Source organism: Macaca nemestrina, chromosome 2, assembly GCF_043159975.1.
Source record: "Macaca nemestrina isolate mMacNem1 chromosome 2, mMacNem.hap1, whole genome shotgun sequence".
Taxonomy (NCBI): Eukaryota; Metazoa; Chordata; class Mammalia; order Primates; family Cercopithecidae; genus Macaca; species Macaca nemestrina.
In genome coordinates this window covers 42,504,511-42,524,674 of record NC_092126.1, presented here as the reverse complement: position 1 = coordinate 42,524,674, position 20,164 = coordinate 42,504,511, and the positions used below count along the sequence as shown (strand labels likewise).

The window sequence follows — 20,164 nt, the reverse complement described above, 5'->3', positions numbered from 1 at the left end:
ATAATGAAAAATTGGAAACCACTAATATATCTGACCAAAAAAACTCTACTCAAATAAATTGTAGTACACTCATATATTGAAATATTATGTAGCCATTAAAAGTAACATTTATGAGGAGTTTTTAATAACCTGGAAAAATACTTATGTGCTAGTGTTAAGTGGAAAAAACTAAGATATAAATTGTAAATATGGTATAAACTAAATTATGTAAAAATATGCATAGAAAAATCTCTGAAATACCTTTAGGATTATCTCTGAGTAATGGGGGTTGTCATTCATTTTTAATCTTTTAATGCAAATTTTAAAATGTTGTTACTATTTTTAAGTATTTCGTTAAAGAACATATTTTTAATTATAAAATAAATAAACAATATTTAAGGAACTCCTCTAGTCTTTCTTGTCCCTTAAAAGGCAAGCCCTTATTAAAAAACAGATAGACTTTTTTCAACCCTTGCACTGTGAAAATGTAGAAATGTCTTCTCTGCAAACTGCCACCCTGTAACGTGAACCCATGTTCCTTTTTCTACTTTTAGACAACCTAGAAAACCAGCAAATCGACACCACTCGTTTTCACCTAATTTTGTTGCATATTTTGTTCAAACCCTGCTTCTATCTACACCTTGAGTGTGAGCTTCCTGAAGACAGAGGTGAGGTCTTTTTCTTAATGCCTCCTCTGCCACATCCATACCACCTTGCCACAATACCTAGGAAAAAGTTAAGGATACAAGGGGACACACAAACACGTGCACAATCATGACAAATTCATAATAATGCTATTTCACGTTCTTAAAACACCTCCCTTTTTGAATCAAAACTCCAGCAAAACAATAGTCCTGGGGGCGGGGAGACAGGGTACTTTGGACCAGGTTTTATAAAGAAGAAAATGAGACAAAAGGACTAACTTTGGCTGAGTCTAATTTCAGGAGCCTTTCGTTGACTTCCCTATGTGAACACCAGACAAAAGTACTGGTACTCTGGAGTCACTCACTTGCCTGTGAGCTTCCATCCTGTCCTACTCAGCTTTGTATCTCTAGGCAGGTAAATTTTTGTGAGTGATTTTTAGATGAAAGGGTTAGCAAACTGGCAAAGGGATGGCTATTCAATTGACTCCATTTTCTGTAATATAACATACATCCAAGATATTCTTCAGTTTTTCAAGACCTATTTAATAATTTCTCAAAAATGTAACCCTCTAAACAACGTGTTTCATGAGAGTCTTCGTAGCAGTTCTAAATGACTGACACACTGAGGAGATCCTGCCCCCTTATCTCAAGAGTCTCCCAACCCCCAGGTATGAAGCGCAGTCAGCCCTTGGCTTCTATCATGGTCAGCATCACATAGCCTGCTGGGCAAATATTCTAACATGGTTGAACCTATCTCCATGGTGCAGCAGGCAGTGCATCAAGCTCATAATATGATGGAATGCTTAAAACAGCTGAAGAGATGGAAGGCACAGAAGGAAAGGAAAGCAAAATGTCAAGAGAGACAGTAAGTGGATACTAGTGGCCCAAACTCAGTACTAGGCCTTGGAGGAGAGATAAGCATGGCTCATGTCCTCCAGAATAAAAATGCCAAGAAGGTTCCATCTTTGATACTCTTCTAGGTAATAGGAAGCCACTAAAGCTATTTTTTATTAAGGACTGATATGTTTACATCTAGTGTGGGATGCCTCAAAGGAGGTCAAGACTGAGAATATAGTGAGGAGACATCTCAAAACTCCGAAAGGAAAATGGTGGGGCTTGAAACAGGGTGAGAAAGAGAAGATGCTAATGAGAGGATGGATACAGCACCATAGTATGTTGAGCTGGCTCACCTCACAGAAACCAATCGTGCATCACTTTCCAAATCCATGCTCAGTGATACCACACTGGTAACCAGAAATCAGTCATGATGGGAGCATTTACACTAAAGAAACTGGCAAATGCTGCAAATCAGAGGGCTTTCCCTTCTCTCTCCCCCTAAAAGCTGGTGTTTACCATTTAAACACACCACTGAATAAAGGGTTTGGAAAGCAGGTGGATTTGGGAGGTAAAGTAGAGATGAGTCCAGGATAACCCCAGGATATTTCTAGTCTGGATTTTACAATGGATACAGTTCCATCCATTGAGATAGAAAACACAGGAGAATAAGCTGGTATGGGAGAGGAGAAGGTCAGCTCAGTCAAAGACATTTTGGTTTGTGGGATAAGATAACCCAAAGAATGTGGTTGCGGATAGTGACATTCTGTGTCTGAAGCTTGGGAAACAGTTCTGTGCTGCAGAGAGAAGTTGTATTTAAAGCCATGGGCGTGAGCAGGTAGAGTAAAAAATAGGGGGCGGGTTGACTGAGGGCACAGAATGAGCTTAGAACTCTACAGAACCCAATAGTTTAGAGACTTGCAGAAGAGGTGACTGGCAAAGAGAGTGGGGAAAATTCAAGGAGCAAAGGGAAAGAAGGGGTGATCACCCAGGAGACAATGAAGGAGGAAAATTCAACAAATGGGGATGGCATCACTGTCAAATGCTACAGACCCCAAAGAATCCTCTGAGTCTGGCATCAAAGATACCACTGCTCACCCTAACTAGAATAGATTCTGCAGAATGTGTGGATGTGGGAAAGAGAAATAATGCCCCCTCAATATCTGTTTAATCTGGTGATGATGTATCATTGTAACAGTCAAGATTTAACTAAGAAGAAACTAACTATACTAGATACCTCCAAGAAAGGAAATGTAACACAAAGAATCAGTTACCCAAGTGATGGAGAATGGGAAGCTAAGCAACAAATGGCAAGACAGGAAGCCACTATCACCCCAGGGCTGGAGGGACAAAAGAAGGGACCACATGGTAGACCTGGAACTTTGGCAGCCATCCTCTGCAAGCAGGGCTCAGCAAAGGCAGAAGATGTGTGCCAGAAGCTAGAGCTACAGAAGAGGAGAGGTGGTCGCTGACAGTGAGATTGGCCAAGGTAGAGAAAGACACGGGGAAATACTTTAGTTTCTCTCTTCCTCTCACTCTTGTCTTCCACCAGTGCCTCCCCTTTCTCACCATAAGTAAGTTGGCAAGACATCTGGAGGATGTAGTTTCCCATCATATAGAGCTAAGTAACAGAAGGGTAGAAATAGATCTGACACCAAACAGGCAAATGAATGACACTATCATTTACCACATTTCATCACATCTAGGATGCCATCAATTATAAGGCTCATCCTGATTTAAGAGATGTTATTATTTTTCAAAAGCCATCTTAGAACTGATGAAATATGGTATACCTGTGGAGACAGGATCAGATGGTACAATGCTTCACAGCCTATCTATTGTTCCATGCATATCGGGTTTTCTTTGCATGAGACTGTCATTGAATCCCAAGTCTACAGAACCACACACTGGCCACTTAAAAGGAGCACAGAGCTGCCAGGTGTGCTTCTCTGCAGGTTCCCAGTTGATCTCCCTTCCCCCAGCCCACCTGGTACATCATGGCCAGCCACATCTTCTCGTTCATTATACCACCATGGACAGAAATCAAATTTATCTTATTCCTTGATGTCCTACCACATTCTATAATGGATTTCAGTCTTTTGTACAGAAATGCATGGTGTGCCTCAAAAGAAAGGTAATCACTGAGGCAGAGAAAGGAGAAATACAGACAAGAGAAAGGTAAAGCTAAAAATGAATGAGCACATGTAACTCACCTCACACCTCCTGGACAAGGGCTAGTGGTGGACACATACACCTTGTGGCTGATAAGCCCTCCCAAGAGTGACCAGCAATATTCTTGGTGTTTGATGACTGCGGAGACATAGGAGACATCACAATGGGGCAAATGTTCTAGTGGCTGTACCCCTGCCAAGGGGCAACAATGTATCCAGACCACAAGTCAAGCAGGAGCAGGGATTTGCTCTGACTGGCCTTCTGTGTGAGAGCTGGCCCCTAGTTTCTCCTTTTGAAGGAGAGCAAGCAGCCGGGCACCCTGGATAAGCCCTGTGTTGTTCAGCTCTGACTTCATCTGCAGTGTGGATCCATATCAAACAGGGGGGACCTCACGGCTGCTTTCACACAGGCAGTAACTCAGCAGGAAATGAGAATCAGAAACACAAGGACAAGTGCTTGCCTTTGATGAGTTTGACACAGGGGATCACCCGGTGTTTCTGAAACTGTGAGTGCCTGAAAAAGTTTCCTGCGCTAGCCCAGCCCCTCCAGCTCAAGACCATGGGATTCCTATTCTTCCCAGGTCTTCCGAGCACAGCTTGTGGCAAACAGGCTGGTCTCAGCTTGTGCCCAAACTGGCATATGTCCTCTGCTGACTTAGGGCCATGAGCTGACATCATTTCCCCTCTCTGAAACCCTCTCAAACCTCAAACCCTCATTACCCCTGTAAAGTCCCCCATGCTCCAAGGCCATCTCATTAAATCACTTCATTCATTCCTTTGTCTATTCAGCCAGTCAGCAATTAGTTACCAGATGCTGGGATGCAGGTATGAATTAAGACAGCCCTGCACCTTCACATAGCTCATTATCTAGTAAACCAATCAGGGTTCTCAGATAAGAAAAAAAAGTAAAGATTGCATAAACTCTGTTTGAGGCATATACAGGTTAGAGTTGAGGCAAAATTATAGAAGGAGAAAGATGAAGTTTCATTTTAAGAAGACAAGGAGAAGGTCAGTGTTGAGGGGATATTTGATCTCTGCACCAGTTGGGATCTGGATGTAGGCTGTGGGTAGGGAGAAGATGAGGGCATCCCAGATCCTGCAGGGAGAGTAAGTGGTGCTGCCTGGAGGGATGAAACACCTGATTTCTTCCTCAGCTTGAAGTGTCAGGTGTGGCAGAGATGAGGCTGGACAGCATATCTCTGGGCAGCCCCAGAGGCATGAATGGCCCCTGCTCAGAGCAGGCATCACCTCTGCCAATCCTGACTCCAGCCTCATTCAATGTCTGTGTTGCCCTCCTGTACAGCATCATCATTTAATATTTTAATCTGTCAGCTTGCTAGTTTCTGCATCAAAACTTAAATCATCTGAGGGCAAAAAACCTGTCTTTCAAATTGGCAACACTCATTGCAGCTTTCTCTGCTCTAAGCAGCCTGCTAAGCCCAGGAAGCGGGGGAGGGGGCACATTACGGATGAAACGGACACAGCCTTGGTAAAGTTAAGTTTGGGGAAAGTGATATTCAAGTCTAATTAGTTTGTGAGGGTGAGGCAAAAGGACGCATACCAGCAAAAATAAATTATGTATTTTTTTAATTAAGATATTTTTGCTTTTCAGAGAATCCTATTACTGGTGAATGACAATCAGCGTTGTACTCAAAGTTTTTGTCATGTAAATTCTGCATTTATCCTACAGCTTTAACCTGTCAGAGCCATTGACACTATTCTTTAGAGGGTTTTCTTTCATTTTCTTCATGGTTATTGCTTTTCACCTGAAAACAGGAAAAAAAGAGAGTCTGTTCCAAACAGAACATCACTTTAGTAGACCTCTGTGTTTCAATTTCAAAACCAATACTTTCACAATAAACTAGAACAAAATTTCCTTTGGAGAATAGGATGTGAGCAACAATGCCTTCTCTGTTCTCTATCGACCCAAGCCCAGCAGGTGTGACTAACAAGACAGTCACCATGCTGGGCCACTGAGAAGGATGGTGGCCTCTCTGTCAAGCCCCAGTCTTCTCTTCTAAGGTACTCACATCTGCAGAGGGGGAGAATATAAGAGAAGGCATAGTCTTGCCTTCAATGAGTATGAAGTAGAGTTAGAGAAAATGAATAATGCACAACAAATATAGAACAAAATATGAGAACATGTTACCAAGTGGGATGCTGAATACCGAAGCAACATGACCAGCATAGGCTCTGAACTCTGGGTTCACCTCCTAATACCACTACTTATGGACTTTCCGAAGCTCTCTGAGACTCAGTTTCCATAACAGGAAAATAGGGAAGTCAGGAGACCCACCTCACAGAGTCATGACAAGGGAAATCTCAGGTAGTCTGATGCATGAGAAATCTCCAGAACAGAATGGCTCCTGGTGAGTGCTCCTTAAGGGTTAGATATAGGGCAGGCTGAGTGCAACTTAACGAAGCCGCGTAACTATCCTCAGGGTCCTACCACCCCCTGTCTCTGCACATCTTTCCAGCCTTTGGGTCTAACCCTCTCCAGGGACTCCATCTTTGCTCCAGAGCTCCCTCCATGCATGCTGCCCACCTCAGAGGCTGTGATTCCCCAGGAAATGAATGTCCCCTATCCATCCTTTCTCTCTCGGAGCATAGAGACCACTGTAGTGAACGTCAAGGTCAGGAACAAAAGGAATCCAGGAGAAACGCAAGCCATCAGCTAGTGAGAGGCACATCTGAGATGAGAAGGGCCTAGCTCTGGATGACTTCGGAGAGGGACTCAGCTAAATCCACAAGAAGTCCCTGTGCGCTGGAGTCCTGATCCACTAGGTAAGAAGTATAACCATCCTGAAGTCATTTTATCTCTGACACATCAGCATTGACCATAATAAATAGTCTAGTCAGTTTGGTGGAGTCTAATCCACTGGACTACAAACATTAAATGATGTTATTTTTGTCCCTACTATGATCCAGTCAGGAAGCTGAATGCCATGTGGAGACCATGTACAGGACCTTGTTAGTAGCCAATAGCAGCCTATGAGCCCGGCCTGAAGAAACCTTCAGATGATCCCAACCCCCAGTTATTCAAGGCAACAGAAATCGTGGAGCAGGGATAAACTATAACCCCACATCTAAATTCCTGAGCCACAGGACCTGTGAGCATAATCAAATGGTCACTGTTTCGCTAAGTTGTGCAGGGGTTTGTTAGGCGGCAATGGATAAGCAAAACACCAGCCTCTTGTATGCCAGGTTTTTATATTCTCAGGCTTACTGTAGCTTTACAACAGCCTCTTGAGCTAGAGTTTAATATACCCATTTTAGAGATGAGAAATCTGAGTCACAGAGGAGTTATGCAATTTATTCAGCATCCTGTAGCTTCTAAGTGGCATTGTGAGGATTCATAGACTACTCACACACAACGCATGGGTCAGCCACCCAGAATTAAGAGAACTTTTCAAATAAATCAGATGTTGTACTTCAGTGACTGGAATTGCCGTGTGTGTGTGTGTATATATATATAGAGCAATATTGCCATATATACATGTATGTGTGTATATGTGTATATATAGCAATATATATTCTATATTTAATATATATTATATATGCTAACACTCTCCTCACTGAAATAAAGTTACTTGGCTGTCAAAAAAGTAAAAGATACTAAATCCCATCCACTTAAGCTGGGCCATGTGTCTAAGCTAATGGACTAACTCACATCAAACTGCTCAGCTGATAATGGCTTGGTGCACTCAGTCTCTTAGAGAAAGCAGAATTTGTATCAATCAGACTTTTCATTGTCTTCCCTGAAGTACCTGAATTGCCATAGTAATTTAGACCTGTGTGCTAGCTATGGTGGATATAGGGGAAGGATTTTTAGTTCTGCCAGCTGTTCCACACCATCAAAAGAAGTGGTGAAGACAGAGGTAAGTGCTTTGCAAATTCACTTATAGGTGCTCTGGGAAAACGCTGAAAACAGACACTCGAGAAATCTGGCTATGATCAGAGGTACCAGATGTTCCCCCAGACACTTAGATTATGTAGGCTGCAGGCACTCAACTTAATTCAACTCATTTCACCTCCAAAGGGTGGGTGCCTGCTATACCCCAGATCTTGGGAAAGGAGCTATGGCAACCCTGCCCTCAAGGAGCCTTCAGAGTCCTGAGCCCAGAGGAGAAATCACCACCACTGCCAGGCTCAGTGCCTGCCCCAGCTGCAGAACACAGCACATCTTATTCTAGCAAAGTCTCCTAGCCCCAGATGGATGTGAAGACAAGTTTAAGTGCTGCATACAAGCACTGAGAGTTCAATGACTATTCAGTATTCTCCAAATGCCCCACAAAACCTCACAGCTGGCAAGTAAGTCTGACTGGATGCCCAAAGGCAACCCAGAATTGCTATCCTGAAATAGATTTACTGTATAGGTAGATGCAGAAAAGACACAGCAAGTGCTCTACAAAATACTTTCTCTTAGGAAACAACAGGTGCCTACTTGAGGATGGAGGGTTGGAGGAGGATGAGGATCAAGAAACTACTTATCAGGAACTCTGCTTATTACCTGGGAGATGAAACAATTTATACACCAAACCCCTGTGACATGCAATTTACCCATATAACAAACCCAACATGTTCCCCCTGAATCTAAAAGAATGGGAAAAAAGCCTGCATACACACACGCGCACACACACACACACACACACACACACACAGAGCACTTCTCTTGTTTGTTCCCTCTTAGTTTGGGCTCCATCAAAAGCAGGCCCTAAGGCAAGGATTTGAGCACAGGTGTGTAGGAGGTGGTCTCAGGAAATACCAGTAGGGGAGTGGAAAAGTGACTCAGGAAGGGAAGAAAGCTAGTAAAGGCTGGAAGCAAGTTACCAGTGTGGGCAAAACTGGAGCTTAATCCTCTTGGAGATGCCTGGGCACTGGGTAAAATATCTCAGTCATCCTCCCACCTGAGGGAAGAGGGACGGGGGAGTTGGGATGCTGCTCCATCAGTGCCTGTCAATCATTGGTAAGGATAGTTCCTGAAGGTATTAATTCCCTCTGACTCTTGACCTGCCACACTTGGCAAGCACGGAGGGGTCTAGGGGCCAGGGAGAGACCACAGGCAAAGGGCCGCTGCTGCTGGAAGTCAGGCCTACCTGCATGAAAATGGCATGAGCAGAAGGGATACAGGCACGGCACTGACAGCTACAAGCACCCTCTATGTCCGCACGTACCCTCTCCCCTAGAGGTTCAGGGGGAATATGTTGGGTTTGTTACGTGAGTAAATTGCATGTCACAGGGGTTTGGTGTACAGATTGTTTCATCACCCAGGTAATAAACAGAGTGCCCAATAGGTAGTTTCTCAATCCTTTAGGGGAGAGGATCTGTGTGGGCATAGGGGGTGGTTGTAACAGATATGCCCTGCCCATATGACAGAGACTATCTAGTCTCTATTCAACCTGCACCTTACTAAGCCTGATGAAAGGCATTTCCTAGAAGGTGTCAAGGCCAGATATGAGGCCCAGTCCAAAGCTCACATTCCCTCTGGGGAGGAAGTCCCAAATTCTAAGCCACTATTAGCAGGTCCCACCTAACTCAATAACCATTCTACTCCTCCAGTTCAGCACAGGGGGGTGGGGGATAGAGCTGTCTCTTCCCCATTCGAGCTGGCTATGGGTAGAATATAGGGCCATTTCAGAGCTGATTTTGTGACCACCCTTGGGGAAGGAAGGTCTGCTTCTGAACCTCCTGGTAAAAACAAACATAAGCCCAGTACCCACAAAACCATTGCATCCTGGGACTACCTGAGAATAATCCCGACCTTAATCACTGCCTAAGAATTGCATGTTGGGAACTAATATAATCCATTTAGGGTATTTTCTACTTGGAAGGTGAGATGACAGTGAAATGGGAAATGAACTGGTAGCAAAGGCCTGAATTTATCCTGAAATGGCAGAGATGCAAGAACACCATGCCCTAAGCATCTGTTTTGCTCCCCCAATTTTTTGTTAGACATACTTTTGTCTGGCTGTCATAGGTATTTCATAAAATCTCAGGCTTTTATTGACAGGACTTTACCCTTCCAAAGCTCGACCATTTCGGTCAATCAGGATACAAATTCCCTGCAAAGTTAGAAAAGACTCCACGTTCTAAAAAAATTCCCAAGGAACCAATGTGGGGAGCAAAAAACCAAAGCAGTCTCTGAAAAGGAAGCATTTTAGTAAGTCAAGTCAGAAGAGTGGGCATGAGGACATTCTTCTCCCTCCCAAGCTCTTCTTTTTATTGCATACAAGCTGGGTCTGTGCAGGAGCTTGCAGGGAAGCTGTTTTTAAAATTCACAGCCCATCATCCATTATAATTGAAAATATGGTGACGCATAAGGGATGATGTTGATTTTAGAATCAGAATGTCAACCAGGTCTTCTCATTTCAGAAATACATACATCCCTTAGTGCTCTGAAGTTACTGTTGGGCTGAAATTTTTATAAACTCAACTCCAAGTCAAATATTATAGAACTACCAAATGTCACTGAACTACTTATTAAGGGGCTATACCATTCCCCATTAAATCAAAATATTAAAATGTATTTTCATCTCAAAGTTGCTGAAACTCTCTTAGGCAATCCAGCCTCTCTCTTAGAAGCACTTCATGCTTATATGAGGAGGGGGAAAAAGAAACAGCCACCTAGGGATTAAAATAAAAACAAAAACAAAATAAAAACCCTCACCCCTTTAAATTATCCATGAGAACATTAAGGAATAATTTTTATCCAAGAGAACAGCATTTTATCTCTGAAATATCAGTAGTGACCTTAATAAACACTCTAGCCAGTTTGCTGGGGTCCAATCCACTGGACTATAAACATCAAATGATGTTATTTTTGTTCCCTACCATGATTTGTCAAGCTTCTCTTTCCCAAAAGGTGGCAGCTCCCTTAAAGATATTGCAGCCCAATTCCATTGCTTTTCATTTCTTTTTTGTTTACGAATACTTAGTCTAGTTCACTTTTAAACTTCAATCTTATATCTGATCCAAAGGTCATTGTCTCTGGGCCCAGTGTGGTCTCCCCCTCATACCCCCTTACAGTGCTTCTGTGTCAGGTAGAGAAGCAGGTAATGGGAAAGACCCCGAGACATCTCCATGCTTAACTGGCAAAGTAGTGATCCTCCTTTTGCTTGGTCTAAATGATATTCTAGCACATGATCTATGGGCTCCCCCATAGATCTTCCAGCATCCCCCATCAGGGAGACCCTATTCTCCAGAAGATCTCCTTGTGAAATCCTGGCCTCTTTCAGTTGACCACCAGCTGGTGACATTTTCCTCTTTTCCCCAAAAAGGTCTTTAGAAAGATCTATTTACTGTCCCAGAAGTTGTCTACCCTTTAAGGCAATTTCAGCCTGTAAGCACATATGAGATACTTCTTGGGTACCTCTTAGAACCAGGAAATGATGAGTGCATGTGTGGTGGAGGGGTGGTCCAGGCACCTCTCTGCCTGAATGGCCCCCAGCACACCATCTAGAGCTCCACAGTTCTCTTCCCTATGCCAGTGGCATTAAAGTGAGTCAGCTGGATATTCTTGGTGCAGCTTTGATAAACCCTGAGCTTTCCAGGAATACAACCATCCTATGAATTGAGGCCAAAGAATGCTTTGTCTTATTCAAAATATTGCCAGAAGTCTTTCAGCATTTAAAAAAGTCACGTTGACACAATATGCCCATGATATCTGAATCACCAAAACAACACACACAGATCTGTTTGCATCTGCAGCTGTTGAATTCACAGTGATTCACATGGTGTTGCTGCTGAACTGGCGACAAGCATCTAATTCACTACTTCCTCTCATATGGTTGGCCCAAGCATTTGTTGAAATACATATCATTTTATTATACATTATTTAACTTTTAATTTCTTTGTATTCAGTGAAGACATTATATTGATTTGTTAGATTATATAAGTGCATAACAGTATCAGTAAACTTCATTTTAGAAATAATAATGGGGACACTAGAAAATATGTGTTGTAAAAATGGGCCATTGGTTCTGATAGGGTTGAAAGTTCATGATTCTTTACGTTTATTTCCATTATTCACCCTGAAACTTTGGTAAAATCCTGTTTGGTCCAAGTTCAAGCCTTGATATCTAAAGGAAAATGTTATTTCCACTAGAGCCAGAATTACAGAAAAAAAGGTCTATTCTGTCTCGGCTCAATCTCAACCCATGTAGGGAGTGGCAGAAAGAAAGGGAATTTCAAGGGCAGAATCAGGGCTATTAGCAACCTAGCTCTCCCCAATGTTCCTGGGGACTGTGCCTCAGAAGGTGACCCTCTCAACACCAGCCTCAGAGCTCGGGATTTTGGTTTGGTTGAGGAAGACGGTATTTCCCCATGTATAGCACCAAAGCTTTATCACTCAGAACTGAACCAGCATATCCTTATGGATTACCATAAGGGAATCCCAGCAAAAAGTAAATGTTCTGACTTCAGAGAGACTCCTATTTGTTCATTTTGTGGACTGCATACACAACCTGGAAATCTCAGCACAGCCACAAATTGGCCCCTCTTCCTGCTGCCCTGCCTCCCTAGCTGTGGGCTCAGAACTCCACAGGCCTCATCACATTCAGCATCCCACTTAAATTGAAGACAAAGTTTTTCCAATTAAAAACTTCATGCTTGCCTCTACACACACATGCATCTGATACCATAAATTGCAAATTGTTTTTAATGACCTGTTTGGAAAATGCAGCATGCTTTATCCACTTAAAACTTGTAGTCTAGGGTTTAACGGAATGCTGATGGGAGCAAGGAGGACCCAAGGAACGACATGGGAAAGTATCAGATCCACCTGCAGCAGCCGATGGTTACAACCAAATTCTCATCAGTGCGTGACAGAAGATATTCTCCCATAGTGTTTGATATCCAATGCTACAGAGCAAAGTGGGGGCTTATGTCTATGCCACTTCACTGACGGCAAAGGTAATTTACATTCATTATCCAAGAAGGGTGCACACTCTGGAAATTGCCGCAGAGGTTCATGACCCTGGGCTATCTAGCTTCTGCTCCCCAGCCATAACTTATACCCAACAGGCCCCTAACCCCAGCTGGGCTCTATCTCCCCACCTTGAACGTATCAGCTCATGCCAGCAATAACGAGTAGGGCCCTGCCTAGGATGTTGACCTCTCCTAATCCTCCTGCTCTGCCAGCCCTGATGTATGTGTACTGAGGAGATGAATACTGGGGATCCCAGGGAATGAAGGAGAAAGATTAGACAAGGAAAACCCCACACACCAGCCTTACATTTCCCCACAAGGCAAAGAGCTGGGTTCCAGGGAGCTCCATCCATCATTCATCCACCTACTTGATCCATAGTGTTAGACCGAGTCTGAGAACCTGGGAAGAAGAAACACAGTCTAGTGAGGCGCAGACAGGTGAGCAATGACAATGCAATCGAGCAGTGCCACTGTGGAGTTGTATATGGGAGCCATGTAATGAAGGGAAGGGAGTGCCCCAGGGGATGCCCAGGGATGGATTCCCAGAAATGCTGACAGCATGAGGGAGGCCTGCCAGGATGCCAGGCAGGACAAAGTACAGCAGGAGACAGAGCAGTGTGCACAGCAGACAGAACACAGGAAAACTCCTCCAAGCAGAAAACTGGGTTGTCCTGCACACGGGGTTGAAGTGAGAGGAGCAAGTGCAGAGAGGGTTCCCCCCTTCGTTCACTCAGACACTGGGCTAGGTGCTGGGCTGTGCTCACACAGAGCTTCAATTCTAGCCCAGGAACAGCTAGGCACCAACTAAGGGCCTTTTAAAACAAGCCAAGGAATGTGGACTGTATCATGAAAGTGGAGAAGTAACATGAGGAATTTTGAGCAGGAGTGACTGTGTGTGTGTATTTGGAAGATCCACCAAGGGCTATGTAGAACTGGACGAAAGAGAGATCAGTCCACAAGCTAGTGGAAAATGTGAGTAAAAGCATTTTACTAAAGACAGAGGGCTTGCTATGAGCCACCACTTCAAAGCAAGTCACCACATTCACACTTCCGATCAAATGGCCTCTTATATAAGAACAGGTGACTTGTTTTGAAGTGGTGGCTCATAGCAAGCTCTCTCTCTTTAGCAAGTTTGGCTGGTTCTGATCAATAAAAGTAGCAATAATTTTTTTTCTTTTCTTTTTTTTTTTTTGAGATGGAGTCGCTCTGTCACCCAAGCTGGAATGCAATGGTGCCATCTTGGCTCACTGCAACCTCTGCCTCCCAGATTCAAGTGATTCTCCCGCCTCACCCTCCTGAGTAGCTGGGATTACAGGTACCCACCACCATGCCCAAAATGTAGCAATATTTTCTAAAGATGTTTTTACTCACATTTTCCATTGAATTGAGAAAACACAAATTGTAAAGCTAGGATGATGATGATTCTCTCCATTATGGGTAGTATTTTAAGGAGTGGCTCCCAGGGAGCAGCCAAACCCTACCTTCACAAGAAGAGAAAGATCCTGGAAGGGTGAGGGCAAGATAAGGGAAGAGAGGGACAAGAGGAGTGCTAAAGGCTAATGTGATGATTCTGTTTTTTCTCCTCTGCTGCTGCAGTGGCCATTGGGACAAAGTAGTGGTGGAATATTTCAAAAGCAAACTCAAGGAAAAGCTACAGTTTCAAGCAAAGATTCTTGGCTGGTCCCTGACTTGAGTTCCTTCTCCCTAGGAAGACTGGAATTTAATTTCTGGAAGATTGGCATGGAAAGGAGGCAGGAATTGTTAAAAAAAAAAAAAAAAAAAAAAAACGGAAAAAATGTAAGTGTGATACAAATGCTTTATTTATGACTTCTAATCAAAGTCACAGTAAATTACTAAAAAGGCTTAAATATAATCCTAACATTAATAATAAAGCAAGATACAGCCATCTTGACATTTCTGATGATAGCACAATAAAGTCAAAATAATTGGTTTTCCTTTGGGAGGAAAAAAAAACAACAGAAATAAATCTGGGAAGGTGAAATCAGGGTCTTAGCTATCACATTCTTTTACTCTTGTTGTGAGTAATTTTAGCTTTCTTTCCTACTCCAAATGATGGTCCACTCTCCCACAAATAAAAGTATCATAGAAAAAAGAAAACTCTTAAAATATCATGAACTGAAAAGTGAATATTTTTTCTCACTCTCCAGCATCTTTGTGAGTTTCCTGAACGGTAACATTTTAGTTCTTGGCTTTAAGTCCTGATTATTAATCCCTGGAAGGCAGTACTTAGAGGAGAGAAGCTAGGGCAATTTGCAGCAAAGAGATGTGCACCAAGAAGTATTGGCAGAGTACAATGTGGTGAGATTCTAAGACTGCGGGCTTAAACTGCCCTTGCATGTTGGCTGGGAGGACCAGAGTAAGAAATTTTCTAACTGCAGAGTCAGGGAGAAGAATGCAAATACTCTAAAATGTTTCTTCTACACTAGATTTCATGTCTTATCATTAGTGATTCATTCCTTTGGGTTAGCCATTGCCCTTGGTAGGTTTGTAACCATCAGCTACAAGGCAGGCTGTTATCTGAGATGCACTCTATTTCAAAGAAGACTGGTTTGTGGAATACAGTGTAACACTGCCCCTAGAAGAGTGCTTGTGCATTTGAGAACTTTAAGGAGCAGAAAGGGTTGGAAAAATGAACATACAGAACCTCAAGTCACCAAACACATATTCACTCAAACTAAGGAAATGTTTGTAGTCTCTCCCCTGAGTCTTCTAGCTCTTATAATGTAAGACTGCTTCCATCCTTTTCCTCTCTCCAGGTGCATAATTATTTCCAGGAAGCCTGAGCAATAATGGTAAGTGCTCCAAAGAGGCATGGCCTCATAAAAGATGGGGCACTCCTAGTGACACACTACAGCAGAAAACACAGATCCTCACTCAGGAAACTTTCCTTGAGAAACAGGCTTTTAGGCAGAATGGAGAGTGCAGTCTTCTTCTGGCTGATCCTTGCCTTCCATCTCAGCAGGTGAGGGAGCAGCAGCCTCTGCCCCTCACCAAGACAAGTCTGAGGAGGGACCCCAGCTGAGAAGATTGATGTCCAGCTCTACCTCCCTGCAGATCCTTGTTTCTCCTCCCAGTAGCATCCCAAGGTCTTGTTCAAGAGCTGTAGTCTGACCTGAGCCTCCAGATGATCAGGTAAAGAGGGTAGAGGTGGAGTAGCAGCAAGCCCAAGGGATGATGGCCCTCTGGTTGTTGAATGGGGCACTAAGGTCTAGCCACCCATACCCACTTGGACATGCCCTGTCTACCACCAAACCCAGAGTTGCTGGGGTGCATTTTATTAAATAAAACAGAATTTTCCTTACAGCATCTGGCCTAAGCTTCAGGCAGAAGCATCTCCAGCTTCCGGCATGAAGTGACATCCTAAGGGTTTCTTGGCAGCATGAGAGAGAGAGCATGGATATGTACCCATGTTCTCAAGCCATATAAATCTGGATAAACTGTACTGCTGCAGAGGAAATCATAAATCATACATCCTAAGGCCAGGATTTCAGTATTTTTGAAGGGTTTCATTTCTCCTCCCTACCAACTTTGATATATGTACTTACTTAACAAGGGTCTGGGGAGGGTTAATTGAATTAATATATGTAAAGTGCTTTTAGTTTGAAGAGAATGTGCAATATAAATGGAAGTGTCACTAAAAAGGTTAATCTAATTTACATCCAACACTTTCAGTTCATAGTGTTAATGAACTATATCCTTTTAGAGAGTGATTAATTTATAGAAATGTGATTATTTTTCTTAATGCTATATATGGGTAAGCTTTTCCTATTACTATAACTAACTTTATAGGAGAATTCAGCATTTTATAAATTAAAATAATAAATCAAACACTCCTGTAATGGTTATATTTCATTAATTACAAGGAGACATGCATTAGATTAACATTTATCTGTTTTAATTAATTTGCTGCAATGCAGCTATCCATGCAAATTGGAAAACGACACATCAACTTGACATAATATTAACAGTTTTGACTGGTTCTTCCTGAAAATTGATGGGCCTGCAACTGCTGCATTTTTTGTGTAACCATGGTGACCACCAGTTGTGTGACACATGCAGGCTATACATCAGAGAACTGGGAAGAGATTCACACTAAATTCAAACTTCTCCTGAAAATATAATTAACTAAATTAATAAGACAGTATAAAGAAAGACAGATGGAGAGTTTTGTTTTGGAGTTTGAGTCTCAAAGATTTCTTAAATGTGACCACCTTGTTTTTGTAAGCACCTTATCCTTTCAAAAGGCATCCAGAGCCACTTTCATTTGAATATTTAGAACTTTCTTGGGTAGAGGTGGTGCCACTATGTCCTTTCTGCATGTGATAAAGACACATACCAGAGGGGCTGAGTGATTTGCCCTGAACCTCACAGCTCATCAGTGGATCTAGGTCACATGAGTTGGAGACCATGACCTTTCTTTGATACTCCACAATGATTTTCTAGTCAGACTTGATTGAGACTCCAAAGTTTTACCTAACTATATAATACAGCAGATATCATAGAAATGCAAAGTGGCTGAAGTCACAAAAATGATGTCTCTTTTTTTTTTAACTGGCAATTTTCACATGACAATTTGATGCAGTGATTCTGTAGAAATAAGTCAAACGTTAGCCAATTAAGCATTCTCAGAAGCAATGAGAAAAACACTGACAGACTTTCTGAGTGAGAATTCCACTGGTATCTGCTGGCCTGACTGCTGAATACATTTCAAGGTGGTGAATGTTCTCCTGACTCATGTGCAGAACCAAGTATTTTAAACCGCTGAGGAGCAAATGCTGCAAGTTGGTTTGGGCAGATAGTCAAATAACTAAAAGGGAAAGGCCTGATGGGCAGCTCCTCCCCATGACCAAAGGAAGGAAGCTGACAGGAGAAGGTACATGGGCACAGAGCCCTGCAGGATTTGCAGCCAGTGTGGGCAGCAGTGCCCTAGCACCAGTCACCCCCTCAACACTCAGCATTGGCTCTGGGCCTCAGACAGTGCTGGGCAACAGAGGTGAACAGGGTACTTCCCCCTCCAAGGGCTCACAGGCACCCTGGGAGACAGGTGGCAATGGGAGCCCTGACAGGGGAAATAAAGGACTGGTGGGTGAAAGACAGAGGAGCACAGATCCCACCTGGAAGTAGCACTTAGTTGGCAGAGGCAGTAGAGTTTGCTGGAGTGGTGCTCAGTCATGGCTGGGCAACAGAAATATTGGAGAGCTTCACATAGATTCCCAGGTGTTGTCCCTGAGCAACTACAACAAAATCTCTGGGTGGGTTCTGGGCATTGGTGTTATTTTAAATCTCTCTCAAGTGGCTCCACTGTGCATCCAGGGCTGGATAAAAGGGGGGACTCTGAAACTAAACTTTCTAGATTTAAATCCCAGTTCTACTGTTTTACTACTTGGGTAAACTGATAAGTAGCTTAACCTTCCTTGCCTCAGTTTCCTCATCTGTAAAATGGGGATAATAAGAGTTCACATCTCACTTGGTGGTTAGGAGGGCTGAATGAGTTAATATTTATAAAGTACTCAGAATAGTGCCTGGTGCATAGTAAGTTCTTCCAAGATGAAAGCATTAACTATTTGGACATTTCTAGAAAGCTCACTGACAGGAGAGAAGGCCAGATGGGCAAAATCAGTAGACTTTTATGCCAGGCTGAAGAGTTTGAGATCTATTTTGGGAGGTCTGGGGCTTCCCTGGAGAGGTTTGTCAGAAGGAGTATGGTTGCCTGTTCTAAGAAGGAGGTTTGGGTAGCAAGGGTGAAGGCAGAAGTTCTCTGAAGATACCTCCAGTCCTGGTCTTTGCTCTGTGAATGCCTGAGCCCCTAACTGAGGTTATGGTAGGGATGGGAGAGGTTGGTGGTGGGTGGCTTTGGTGCACCCACCCTAAAACTGAGACGAGCTGATTTCCTCTGGGATGGGAACTGGTAGCCTGTTACAGCTGCCATCCCCAGATGGTGGTAGCACTCCTGAGGAAGTGGCTACAGAATGTGGCATGAATATTAGATTCTAGATGCTGGTGGTATAGTCTGGTGCCTGTGGAAGTAGATACCCCAGGATCTCAAGGCACCATGCTGTTTGGACAAGGGGCATCACATGCAGTAATAACCTGTGAGGGAGGGAAATCTGAGGCAATTCCAGAGCATTAAGCTATTCGCAAAAACCTTACAGACCTTAGCGTGGAGGGTAAAAGATAGAATTCATGACTGAGATGGAGTTTCTTGCAGGCCTGGTGGGAGTGGCATATATGCTGCCACCCTGACAGCAGTGTAATGGGAGAGTTGGAGAGGCAGTCAAAATTAGAGTCTAGTGCTTTCATTTAAACAAGATGCTAAACAAGGCAGAAGCAATGGGAATTGAGGAGAAGTTCTAGATGGTGATGATAGAATCACTCGGACATGAGGAAGGATGGGTTGTGATATTTATGGAGGGACAAGCATGCTGGAGGACTCCTGGGGGCTCTGGCTTGGGTGAATGTATGGAGGATGTACCTTTCACCCAAACAGAGGCCACAGCAGAAGCAGTAGATTCTTGGAGGAAAAATGAGAGCTTGGGTTGGGACATATGGGGCTGCGGCATCCTAAAGGAAACAGATACCGAGTGAGCCTTGGGTGGGGTAGGAGGGTCAAAGTGAGCTAGGGAAAAAAGTATTGATCAGGGGCACCTCTGGCCAATCTCTGGGGAGGATTGATATGAGTAGAGGATCCTGAGCTGGGGACAAGCAAGATCCTGAGAAAGTATTGGAGATAAGTTGCCTGTCCTTAGAGTTAGAAAACTGCTCAGTAGTGAAAGAAATGGGCTTCAAGTGGCCATGTTCCAAAATGTCACCTAGCTCATCACACTGGCTCCCTGGTGCTGGATTGCAATCAACTGCACAGTCTGACCCCTTGTCCTGATTCCTGATCTGCTGCTATATGCCCTGTAATGTACATTTACCAATCTGTAAGAGGAGTGTCTGAGAACAATACAATGGCCATATAGAAAATCCTGCCATGACAGTAGAAGAAAAGGCAGCCCGATCAACAGTCTGGTATCTGCTACTCCTATATGATGTCCTCCCGCCCTTGCCATGCACACCTCTCAACATCCCTTTCTTATCCACTTTGGTATCTAGCCAGCTAATATGTTTAAAAGTGTGTATCCTGGCCTAAAATGGAGTCAGAAGAGGGCAATATTTAACCCAAATGAATGACCGTATCAGGAGACCTGTCGGTACAAAGGCCAGCCACCTGGGATAGTCTTTCTGGTACAGGAGACCCCTGCAAACACATCTGGGACTATACAGTGCAGATGGCTGCCTCCGCGGCTTGAGGCCAAGCATGACAGGAGGTGAGGAGGGCTTCAAGCTGTCTGGATGAGAAGAAACAGGTATTGCTCACTTGGAGAAGTGAGTCAGAGAGTGAGGTTTTCAGGGAAACCAACTCTTTCAGCAATTTTGAAGTAAAATCCAAACAAATATTCTTGGACAGCAAGGCAATGCCTTCCAGGGCAGCAGAGCCTCGCTGACCTCACTCAGAGCCTTCCTTAAGCAGACATCACATCATTCTGAATAGGTAAGCCTGTGTGAAGAGGGGAACCCATGCCTACCAGTCTATTCTGAGTTTGTAAC

At 43.5% G+C, this 20,164-nt stretch overlaps 1 protein-coding gene and 1 long non-coding RNA gene across 13 annotated transcripts in view; one reads left to right on the top strand and one right to left on the bottom strand.

Moving 5' to 3' along the window:
• LOC105469966 (calsyntenin 2) overlaps nucleotides 1-20,164 on the bottom strand; it is a 643,989-nt gene that overhangs the window by 617,151 nt on the left and 6,674 nt on the right. For 3 of the 10 annotated variants that reach the window (XM_071091018.1, XM_071091019.1, XM_071091015.1), the window contains exon 1: nucleotides 3,671-7,095. The exons of 2 other annotated variants lie outside the window; for them this stretch is intronic. Coding sequence is in view for 1 of the 8 variants with exons in the window: in XM_011721617.3 (XP_011719919.1) it covers nucleotides 12,861-12,909 (49 nt within the window). In the remaining 7 variants the exon portion in view is untranslated. Of the gene's footprint in view, nucleotides 1-3,670; nucleotides 7,096-8,724; nucleotides 12,825-12,860; nucleotides 13,601-20,164 lie in introns of those variants that run through there. 5 more of the 10 variants (XM_011721617.3, XM_071091017.1, XM_011721620.3 and 2 more) reach the window with 5 other exon arrangements.
• On the top strand, nucleotides 3,997-14,273 carry LOC105469968 (uncharacterized). 3 transcript variants are annotated; one of them, XR_011619762.1, is made up of 6 exons: nucleotides 3,997-4,134; nucleotides 6,239-6,412; nucleotides 12,336-12,538; nucleotides 12,874-12,991; nucleotides 13,749-13,868; nucleotides 14,150-14,273. It is a non-coding gene; the product is annotated as an uncharacterized lncRNA (long non-coding RNA). The 3 variants fall into 3 exon arrangements; XR_011619761.1 differs by having other exon boundaries at nucleotides 12,767-12,991; XR_003015477.2 differs by lacking the exon at nucleotides 12,874-12,991.